Here is a 12157-nt window from a genome sequence, read left to right on the forward strand (position 1 = left end):
ACACAATCACATACCCAACCATCACACAACAGGCACATCATTTATTCTTACCTGGGCCTATCCTGCGTGCAACCTGCACGTTAGTCACAACCACATCATATGCAATCACATGCATGTTCAAATCGCATTTCACGCATACGTTCCGATTTCATCACATCTTTTCCACACCACTCGCCAGTGACCCGCATAATGGTACGGCTTCAGGTTCACTGCGACCAACTCATCACAACACTCCAGGGCCCGCATTACAGTACACGCCTCAGGCCATGTCTCTTGCCCGCGTTACAGTACACCCTCAGGCTCAACACCTACCACCTACAGCACAACCCGCGTTGAAGTACACGCCTCAAGTTGGCAGTCTTCCGGTAATACCGGGCATCGTCCCGCGTTAAAGTACACGCCTCAGGACGGCACAATTCCCTGCGTAACGGTACTGCCTCAAGGATTTCCACAATCACGTATGCCACACCACACACAATTTCTTACTCATTCACAGGCCCAACACTCACTTGCCAATAAATTGGTCAATCCCACGCGACCTGTGCACGCATCAATTCACACCCGTTTCTCAGGCTCAATAAACATTCAATACGGTCAATTGACAATTAATTCAATTCGGTCCGAGCGTGCACATAATCAAGCATATTTCAATCAATCAATTACTCAACAATGCACCCAATTTCATCACCACAACTCAGTCACATCACAAACACACAATCGACATACAATTTCTCATTTTTCCACCTCCAAACCACGGCGAATCAATTCCGGCCCTTCACGACATTTTCCCACAATGAATCGCCGAATCCAAATATCCAATTTGCATAACGATCGGCACATCACGGCCCACCTATCAGCCAATCACAGCCCACCTTTAGTATCCAATTTTCCACCAAAATTTCCCAAATTCATTTCCAAGGCTCGTTAATCAAATTCGCCCCTAAAATCATACAAATCCGTGCCTAATTAAACCCGATCACACCTCAAATTTGTTCGTCGATACCCGACGTCCTAAATAAAGTTTAGGACGCGACTTACCGAAACTCTAAACTAACTCGGCTAGAGCGAAAAGCGGCGGCGATCGGCGGCACGGCTCGGCTGTGGGAACGGCGTGCGGCGGCGGCGGTTTCCTCGGCTGTCCAGCTTACGGCCACGGGAGGGGGAAGAGAGAGAAAGATGGCGTGAGGGGGAGGGATACGGCGAGGTGACGGCGGCGGACGGGCGGTGGTTCGGCAGGCGGATGGCGAGGGGAGGAGGCGATCGGGAGGGAGAGAGAGAGATGGGGCCGAGAGTTAGAGAGAGAGAGTGAGGAGAGAGAGTTGTCTTTGGTCTAATATAGTCAACCCAATAATTTAGAGGCCAAAATGACCATCTTGCCCTTGTCTCACAAACTAAATCAACGACCCAGATTCAATCTTATCTTGAAACTAACGACCGAGATCGAATCTTTTCCAAAAATATCCTAGGGCAATTTGGGAATTTCATAAAATTCCAAGGGCAAAATTGTCCAACCAAAAAGTTAGGGCAAAATGACCAAAATGCCCTTCCCTCTTAAAACTTGCCCTTAACAAATTCCCAGGGGTAAAACGGTCACTTTCCTCATTTCTTGCCGAAATTGAATTTTCCTGAAAGATTCGGGAAAATCTAAAGCTGCACGTTCCAACTACAACGTCGTCCTAACTCCCCATTGTGACTTCCTAATTTTTCGATGTCCAAATTGGGCTCAAATAAATAATTAAATTTTATTAAACGTAACTCGAGCGTTTCTCAGACTAACGGGCGGCTTTTTGGGGAAATTCGCATATTCGACCCATGACTGATAATAAATCGAGTCACGTGTAAGTTCATTCGGTCCGTGACGACTTCGATTGTCACTTAATCGCGATAATCGATCGCTAAATCCGAGTGGCACGATCGTTCGGTATAGGTTCAGGATCATTCGTCAATTCATTTCGTGGTCCAGCGGAATCACCCGCGATCCACTACTATGATAGAGGCGAACTAACCCCCTGGCTATCCTTGGATCGTCCAACAATGGCTCAAAAATGTCACATCAACGATTTCATGGTCGAAAATCAATTCACGATCGAATTTTCTTTAGTCTTGCGAATTTAAATTCCTAATTAGCCTTTCCCTTATGGTTAGTATCCCAGGAATGATCAGTTCCGGGCGAGAACTAACTGCGAGTACGTTCATAAAATCAAGCATTTCATAAATCCCAAATGGGCAAAATTTCAGGATGTCACAGCACATGTGTCAATTCAATCCTAAGCTTTTCAATTTGCCCAATTTAGTCCTAAACATTTTGACGATTTGCCAATTTAGTCCCAAACCTTTAAATTATGTCAATTTAGTCCTAAACCTTTTGATAATTTGCCAATTTAGTCATTCTGGTTAATTTTGTCTAGATATTTAGAAATGCTCAAATGAGGAGAAACAAGGAGAATGTTGTCGTTTGAACTCTAGATTTTAAGATTAGAAGTACATGACAGAAAAGCATCGCCTGATTCTCACTTCGTCAATTGTGATAATACAACTTTTTTAATTTCCACAATCGGTTCTTTTACAGACGGACCTTCTGTCATACATAGCGAAAATAAACTTTGTTTCAACAGTAATTTGTTCATCAAGGTTCTCGTCGAGTAGAGCGATTCGAACCTTGACGACAGTTGACAGCGACAACGTTTTCTCCTTCACGAACGTGTGGAAAACTTGCAGCCACCTGCTCCGTCCACACCTTCCAACCAACAATTGCGCTACTCTCTGTGAGTAGTACCGTGGAAAACCAAGATAACACCGACCAGTTCCGGCACCATATACTATATTTGTTCATATCATCGCGACTGCTCGGAAGGTTGCAATCACCTCCTATTCATCATGAAGTGATATCGCCAGGTCCATCAAGGCAGAGATTTTACATGTCTTAGCACCCGCTGCACAATAGATTTTTAGGTATTCTGGTATGTTTAGTAAATGGCTGCTACTCTTAAGGCCTTTCCAAATGTGGGGTATTTGCTTTCTGAAAAAATAAGAAGTAGGGAAATGAAGTTGGAATTGCCTCACTCATACATGTAATGTCCTCAATAGAATGCTTTGACAACTTTAGCTTGATTAAGTATCAATAAGAGAGCTCCTTACCAAAAAAAAAAAGTATCAATAAGAGAGCTTGATTAATCCTTGAATGCCTTGGATTCCATTTTGCCATTGGTTTAGTTTACCACTTTTTTGTAAGTAAGGTCTGCATTTTGAAGCTCAGGGAGGACTAAATAGATCCTCTTTCTTTTGTCACATTTCATAAACTTTCTTCTCTAAAATAGGAACAATGTCAGAACAATATGCACTTGGGTACAATGTACCTTAACTGTATACTGTGAGGATCTTGCACGTACGATCTAAACAAGGGTAACTTGAATCTCAAACAGTAAAACTTCATTGACCGAAATAATTGTTATTTCATACTTGATTGGAAATTTTCAAGGGATAAATGTAATTTCTATCAAACTTCCAATAATTTCTTGTTAGTAATTTCATTTGATCATATGATTAATAACTTTCTAAACGCGTTAATAAATCATGAATTTAGAGTGGAGATATGGGACAACGTATCACTCAAACTCGACCTTTACAAGAGCTAAAGCTTGGCCCTCTATTTAACATCAACTCGAGCTACTTGAGGTCGACCTAGCGACTGGCGTAACGGCTTGATTTGATCATAGTTGAAGCTCGAGTTAAGCTATAACTTCAGACTCGGCTCGAACTTGAGTGTACAGCATTTAAATGACACGGTTTTCACGTTTCCCGTACTTCTCCACTAGGATCCAGCGAGGCAAAGCTCGAGTTCACGCCTTACAATGCTTGAGGTCGGCCCATTCTCAGCTCGACTTGACAAAAACTGACGGAGCCAAGGCTAAATAAGCTCCCCGCACATAGATTTGCCAATGCATGCCCTTGTGTTTAACGAACTTGGACTTATGTCACTAAGTTGCATTATCTCTCCAAGATCATTGGGTGAGGAAGATCTCATGATCCTTAATGGGTCGGCAAAATCCACAATCCCTATAGACACGGCCGATAGTTGGAAAGAGTTCGATTTTGACTATTTGAGCTTAGGATTTAGGACTCAACCGCCTTCCGCAGAAAGGATGAATCACTCCGAGCCAATTTCTGCATTGTTTATCTCATCGCCATGGTGAGTTTACCAAAGCATTTTCCAATGGGTAATCACTTCATGCATGGAATCACAACCACCCTCTCATATAGTATATATATGTGAGCAAGCCTAACAATACACAAATGCAAGCACATGCGAAAACACATACACACACAAACGATCTCCTTATCTCCATAGAAAACACACTTCACTCTGCACAATAGCTCGGAAATGGCACGTCTCGGAAAGTGCTTTGTCAATGTCGCAACAGTGGTGATGACGTTGGTGCTGATTCTTCCGTCCTCAAGCCATGCCGCTACGTATTATGTAGGGGACCAGGATGGCTGGACTTACGATGTTGACTTCGACTCCTGGGTTGCTGGCAAGACTTTCTATGTCGGTGATGTTTTAGGTAATCAAGTTTACCGAAGTAGTGATAAGAGTAGGAAATGCATTTGAGCATGCATGCGCTAAAGCAGCATATCTACATGAACATCACTTACTAATGCCTAACGATCATCATGTATGATCTGTTGAGATTCGACTTCTATTCAGATTTGGGTAGATGGGAAAGCCTTTTTCTCATCTCAAAAATAGCGATAGTATTCATAGGAGTGTTGTTATATCCCGTTGTGCTTACTACTTGGACTGAATTGATTCTGAGGATTAATGTAATTGGCAGTTTTCATCTATGACAACACCCAGCATAACGTGTTCTTAGTCGATGCAAATGGGTACAACACATGCTCAACGAACAAGTATTACGGGAGCTATGCTAGTGGCAACGACCGATAACACCGATCTGCGGCCGGCAACCGGTACTTCATTTGTTCGTATCACCGTGATTACGCTAGCCGAAGGTTGCAATCACCGCCTATTCATCGTGAAGTGACGTCAATGTGGTCTACCGAGGCAGGATTTCACGGGTCTTAGCACCCGCTACACAGTAGATCTCAAGGTGTTTTGGTCTGTTTAGTATTGGCAGTTACTCTCAAGGCCTTTTTATTTTGGTGTGTTTACTTGTGACATTCCGAATTTCGGCCCATAGTTGGGATTTATAAAACGTGTAATTCGTCAGTGTGCTTATAGTAAAATCTCGCCCGGGAACTGATCACTCTCGGTTATTGTTTTAAAATTGAGATTTCGCTAGAATCGCGCTCGATCGAATTTGGCCGTTATTTAGACCCCGAACTTGACAGTCGATTTTCGGGAGTTTCAGGAAGAAATAAATTGGACGGTGTCAATATTATCGTAGCCAGCGTTGAGATTGTCAGGAATAATGGAAAAAGGGGAGTTTTTGACCGGGTGCGAATTTGGACTAGTAGACCTCCCTCGATATAGTTTGATTTAATTAATTCGGCCTTTGTCCCTTTTTATATGCGAGGCTTATTTTGGACCGGTAGATCGCTTTCGATTTTGAATTTGGGTCATCGGATCGCATTTAATATTTGATTGAAGTTAAATTTTTTATTGTTTTCTCTCTCTCTCTCTCTCTCTCTCTCTCCCCGGTCACCTCCCCCTGCGCACGTCTATCCCTTCTCCCCTGTGTCAGACCCATCCCTTCTCCTTCTCTCTCTTCCTTTTTCTTTTTCTTCTTCCTTCTTTCTTCTTCTTCTTCTTCCTCCTCCTTCGCCGCTCGATCGTTTCTGCTTCTGCTCGCACCAGCCGACGCCGACCGAGCTCGCCTCCAGCCCCATCGCCATTGCTGCCGTCGCCGCCGTCGCCCGACCGAGCTGTGCTGCCGCTCGTCGCCCGCGACCGCCGCTCGTCGGCCTTGTCCGCCTGTCGCCGGCCTTGTCCACGCTGCACGCGAGCAGCAGCTTGTCGCTGCGTCCGCCGTGGTCCGGCGTTGCCCAGCCGTCCGCCGGCCTGTCCTCCGTCGCCCGGCCACCCGAGACGCCGCCGTGCCACCTCCGGCCGCCGCGCGACCCCCTCTCCCCCTGTTTCTCTCTTCCCCGACGCCTTCCCCAGTTTCGGCTCCCAGCTTCGCCGCCGCCGCGTGCCGTCGTTCCGGCCGCCGCCGCTCGGCCTCCGCCACCGGCCCTCCTCGCCCACCTCCGCCGACCCGCCGCTTCCCCTTGGCCGCCACCACCTTTCTTCCTCTCGTTTTTCTTCCTCCCCGACGCCTCCCCGTTTTGGGCTCTCTCCCGGCGCCGCCTCGACCAGCAGCCGCGCGCCGCCGTACCGGCCGCCGTCGCTGCCCCGTCTACCACCACCTAGCCCCGGCGACCCTGCCCAGCCAGCCCGAGAGTGCCCCGAGCCGTGGCCGAGCCCGCGCCCTTGCTCGTACGGTTCAGCCGAGGGGGGGGGGGGGAGGGGCGTCACTGTTCATCCGGGGCCCGTCACTGTTCATTCCGGGGTACTGTTCATCCGGGGCCCATTACTGTTCATTTCCGAACACTGTTCATCAGGGCCCGTTACTGTTCATTCGGCACTGTTCATCCGGCCCGTTTTTGAGCCCGTGCGGGTTTTTCCCTAGCCAAATTGAAGTAAGTGACTTCCTAAACCCTATCTAGTACTTTGGGTATTTTATGACTTGTCTCGGGTTTAGAACGGTTAGAGCGTGATTTAATTTAATTATATTATGATATGATTGTGCTAATTGGACTGGATAAAATGATGTGCATGATTTGGGTGATCGTACGTGGCCGACTTGAACGTCGGGTTTGTGGATTGACGTGGTGAGTTGTGAATATGGATGGTTTAATGCAATTGGCGTGAAATTGATTGAATTGAATGGCGTGTGCATGCCTGTCGATTATAAGCCCGGATTGATCGGAGGGCTACGGACTTGAGACGTGTTGACGGCGGTCCGTGTGAAGGCATGAATGGCCGGTGTGCCAAATGGATGCGGGCTTGAGACGTGTTGACGGTGGCCCGTTAGAGGTGTGTTGGACCGGGACGTATTTACGTCGGTCATTGGAAATTGAGCCCGGATTGATCGGAGGGCTACGGACTTGGGACGTGTTGACGGCGGTCCGTGTGAAAGCATGAATGGCTGGTGTGCCAAGTGGGCCTGAGGCGCAGTGGCGCGGGCAGTGAGAATGGACCTGAGGCGCAGTGGCGCGGGTCGTGAGAAAGATGTTCGGCCACGCATGCGAATTGAGTGATTGAATTGGCTGGTTGAGCGTGTGATTGAATTGGCTGGTTGAATTAGTTGGATTGATTGAGTGCAAGTGTGGTTGGTGTTTGAGCGATTGTGATGTGCTCTTTAATTACTATTATTGTATTATCACGTTGTGACTAACGTGTAGAGTTGGCATGGGCTTGATGACGAGGTAAGTACAATGATGCGAATTTTATATATTATGGGGTAGATTGCATGTACGACTTGTCTGGGTACGCATTGGCCTACGTGGGGTATAGAGGGTTGCTTATTGAGACTCGTTCTCACGGTTATTATATAACCATTTCAGATCCGCGACCGTGATCGATTCGGAGATGCCGCCAGAGCTCCACAGGAATTGAAAGATAGATCATTTACCCTGTCTTTTGAGTACCTTTTGTAGAGGAGATAAGTTTGTCAACCACCGCCCCCTTTTGAAAATTGTGGCTTTAAATTTGGTAGCCTGGATTACTGTTTTGTATTAATGACTGCTTTATGAAATTATTGTTTCGTGCTATCCTTTTGTCATCTTGTTAGTTGTCTGGGTTGTTTTATTTTGCTTCCGCTTGCGTAGTTCGTTTGGGTCGGCGACGCGTCCTGGGACGTCGCGTTCAATACGACCGTGGAAGGGGTGTCGCGAGCCCGTTGGGGTTCGAGGCGTGACATTACTTTCTGGTTTTCTCATAGTATGAAGAAGGGAAATGAGGTTGGAAATTGTCTCAATAACTAAGGCATGTAATGGCCTCAATAAAATGGTTTGAGTGCTTTGCCTTATTAATTAAGGATCAATAAGAGAGGTCTACTTATTCTTTGAATCCCTTGGTTACCTGCTTCTTCCTTTCTATATATCTGGATTTCGAAGCTCATGGAGAACTGAGACAAATCCTTCTTTCTAATTTTTTACATTCCAGGAACATTTTAGTCGAAAATATCAGATATTCACCATGTTAAAGATGCCCTTCACCTCCTTGTTCATGGTTTTGGCTATGAAAAGCCATTTGGGGCTATAGAAGTGCCTCTCGCAATTAAATCGTATATTCTGACATAGTTTTGGCTCTTTTTACATTGATCGAGTTAGAAATGCTTGAATGAGGTGAAGCCAGGGGAATTTGAACAAAGTGCCTTATGTCGATCCAGTGCTTATGTTCCATTTGGAGTGACTTTCATTGTTTCGAATTTTGAGATTTTCATAGTTTTGCTTCTACTTATCCACAGTAAAATCAGATTTGACGAAAGAGATGGCGAACTCGTTCAGCCAATTCTTAATATAGGTCGTTCAATGTCACCTTCTTCGTTCAAATTTACTAAAAATCACCCAAAAAATCAAACATGAGATTTATTCCACAAACTGGACGATAGATTTCACTTCATGAGGAAGCTGATGATGACATGTAAGTAAATTTCTTTTATTCGAGGATGATATGTTGTTGATAAATGCTAGTTCTTTTCTCTTGTGGAAGATCCATATTTGTAGGACAAATAGGCCCCGAGAGCTACAATCACCACAATTGCCACCGCCATGTTCACAACCAGTTGCCCGTCTTCGTTCGAACCTCTGGTCAGCCCCTTCACTGCCCTCTTCACAGCACCCACCAAATCCTCGGTTTCAGTCACTTTCTTGCCTGAGATGGCTTTTGGAATGCCAAGCTTCTGTGCATCATCATCCAATCTGGCCTCGATGTTATTCTTCCTCGAAACCTCTATCTCTCCGTTCTTCTGCACATTGTCCTCATTCTGTGATGATGTTTTGTTTCCCTTATCATGTGCAGTCTGTTGATATTTGGGTTTCTCGATCGTCTGCGATTCATCGGCAGGTCTATCGCCCTTCTCCTTTGCTCCAATTCCCGAGCCTTCATCGACTCTATATGCAGCACGGTCCGAAATCGCATTCATTGCAGCTTCTTTAGGCTTGACCCGGCTTGCATTCTGTGATGTTGGGTCACTGGAGGAGGCTTTTGGAGGGGCATCTTCTAGACCCTTTTGATGTTTTGGCTGATCAACGGCTTCCTTCGCGCCAGCGACCGCCTTGTCTTCGCTCTTCTTCTTTCCGATGTCATCGCTTGAAGTGGTCTTTGGGGGAACATTTTGTTGACCAACCTTAGGAGATTTTGGCTCTTTTTCAGTGCTCAAAGATTGTTTCGGAGTCCTCACTTGGGGTGGTGCTTCTTTAGGAGGGACTTGCGTGACGGTTTTCTTTGGCAGAGTTAAGACGAGAGTTCCGTGCTCGAACTTGCCCCTGATCTCGCCCGGCTTGCAATTCTCCGGGACACGGAATTCCTTGCCGAAACGGCTGAATTTGTCGGGCCCCAGAGGACGCTCTCCACAGACTTTCACAGTTGGCGGTCGCTCATTATATGTGACCCTGATTTGCTCCTTCGCAAAACCTGTGCATCAACATATTCGCATACGATGTGAAAAGGCCGAATTTCGAGTTATCATGTTGGTGACGAGGATTACATCATGGTCGGATGAACCAATTGCGCTAGATGGAAACTCAGGACATGTCTTGATATCAAGAAATTATGACGCATGTACTAAACTGAATCGAACTGCAAAACATAATGCAACTTTGATTCTGGGATCGGGCGAAGCAAGAAAAGGGAGGAGACGAAATGTTGATGGAGAAACAAGGATGATACCAAGAAGAAAAAGGAAGAGATACGCCAAACCTGGAAGAGAAACGCTCAAGAAATTCGCGGTCGGTTCTTCCCGCCACTCGAACTTGGGCTCCAAATCCTCGTACATGGGACGCCCAACGCTTGCGCCATCCCGCCAGCAACAGTCCCGGATGTTCTCGGCCCCGTCGCCATTAACGTGTCTTATTTTTTCTTCCTCCTCCTTAACTATTGATCGGATATAGTTATTCGTAGTGCGTCTTTTGCTTGATCGCAAGATAGACATTTTGCCCGGCACTGTTGGTCCGTATATGTAGTCTTCGACGGCAGTATCGGTAATGCCCGCAGCGTATGAAGGTTTCTTGCGTTTTGTGTTTGATACGTGAGATTATTCCTTGTTGATTGCTGTGGTCCGTCTCTTTGTTGATGTTTTTGGAGTCTGTTTCGTCGTAAATGTCCTCACGACGAAATATAATTCACCGAAAGTAGTTCTTCGGCTCTTAATGAAAGGAGACTGAGTTCTAGATCTAATTCCGGACAGGAGCAATCCAGGCGTGAATAAGGAACTTGATTTATATAGAAAATCTAGACGAATCCATCCAATTGCTGGTGGTGTCCGAAGTTACAAAGACCTGAGCAACTATAGCTAAGGAAACTGAAAGTACGAAACTGGAGAGTAAAGACTATAACTATGGAAGCTGAAAGTGCGAAACTTGGAAATAAAGATAAAAGACAACATTTGTTTTGTTCATGTGTGCCGGGGGGTTTTCTGTTGGTAATCAGATGCTATTTATAGCGCAGACTTGGTAACCGTTCTTGGTGTTGTATCCAATCTCTACCGTTGATTTCATCTTTACCGTTCATGTGATGACACCTGTTTATCAACCGTTATCGATCTTATCTTTTGTACGAAGTGAGAACCGCTTTTAAGCCCATTTAGTCTCTGAAATGATAACCGTCATCGAGCCCATTGGTTCTCTGTCTGACACCTATCCCTTGGGATGATAACCGTCATCGAGCCTTTTCTCCATTCGACACCTGTTTCTCGAAATGATAACCGTCATCGAACCTTTTCTCCACTTGACACCTGTCTCTCGAGATGATAACCGTCATCGAACCTTTCCTCCGTTTGACACCTGTCTCTTGGGATGATAACCGTCATCGATCCTTTCCTCCGTTTGACACCTGTCTCTTGAGATGATAACCGTCATCGAACTTTTCCTCCGTTTGACACCTGTCTCTTGGGATGATAACCGTCATCGAACTTTTCCTCCGTTTGACACCTGTCTCTTGGGATGATAACCGTCATCGAACTTTTCCTCCGTTTGACACCTGTCCACCGGAAATAAGGACCTTCGTTGAGATTTTCTGACTTGACATCCAATATCCTTTTCATCGATGAAATCGATGAAAAGCACCTTTAGCACTTGGACATTTGTCTTTTCCGGAGCAAAGACTTTCATCGAATCTTTCATAGCTTTTCTCCGTCTGACACCTGTTCAACAGAAATAAGGACCTTCATTGTGCTTTTCTGCCTTGACATCCATCACCCTTTTCATCGATTTCATCGATGAGAAGCATTTGAGCACTTGGACATCTGTCTTTTTCTGGAACAAAGGCCTTCATCGAATCTTTCATGGCTTGACATTCGTTCTTCTCCTTGTCGACATCTTCGATGAAAATTCTCTCAACATTCTTAATCCCCCTCCATCTGAATTTCAAATTTCCCGCTTACGACTGTCCGTACCTACCTGCTGTCATTTCAGTACAGGTGATGTCATTTCTTGTCGTTTTATTCATATATCCTCACAATGAAATCTCTAATTAATTTCAGGTGTCAACATATGCCCCCTTTTAAAAGAATTAATTCTTCTGTTTAATTCTTTTAAAATAAAATTTTGTCCCATAATGCCTTGTAACTTGTATTCGCTCATCCTTCCTGAAACGCTTCGCTTTTTCTGACACGTCATCCCGATCATTTATGACCTAGCAGATCTTCATGATAGTGTATCACTTGAACCGTTGTATCCTGGCGAAAAATTGCATCTTTTGACCTTCCATCTTCTTCTTCGATTCTAGGTTTTCCTCTCAGTCTTTCACTCCTTCGTTTCCATTCAGATTTTTTATCCAATCTGCACTCATGGCCCGCAAATATTCTCCCAAATCATACATTGAGAAATTTGATCAACTACGTTGTCACGCCCTGAACCCCGCGAGCACGCAACATCCTGCAATGGTCATTATGATGCGACGTCCCAGGACGCGTCGCCGACCCAACATTTTATC

At 45.5% G+C, this 12157-nt stretch overlaps 1 protein-coding gene across 1 annotated transcript; it reads right to left on the reverse strand.

Annotated features, from left to right (window-relative positions):
- Positions 1–8622: 8622 nt before the first annotated feature.
- LOC130137437 (inactive protein RESTRICTED TEV MOVEMENT 2) lies at positions 8623–10066 on the reverse strand. Its single transcript, XM_056308737.1, is given in 3 exon segments — positions 8623–9640; positions 9926–10000; positions 10003–10066. Coding segments are annotated over 3 exon segments (1086 nt in total). The 3' UTR covers positions 8623–8693.
- Positions 10067–12157: the final 2091 nt, after the last annotated feature.

Source organism: Syzygium oleosum, unplaced genomic scaffold (assembly GCF_021117445.2).
Source record: "Syzygium oleosum isolate NSW1041296 unplaced genomic scaffold, Sole_v2.1 Sole_v2.02, whole genome shotgun sequence".
Classification (NCBI taxonomy): Eukaryota; Viridiplantae; Streptophyta; class Magnoliopsida; order Myrtales; family Myrtaceae; genus Syzygium; species Syzygium oleosum.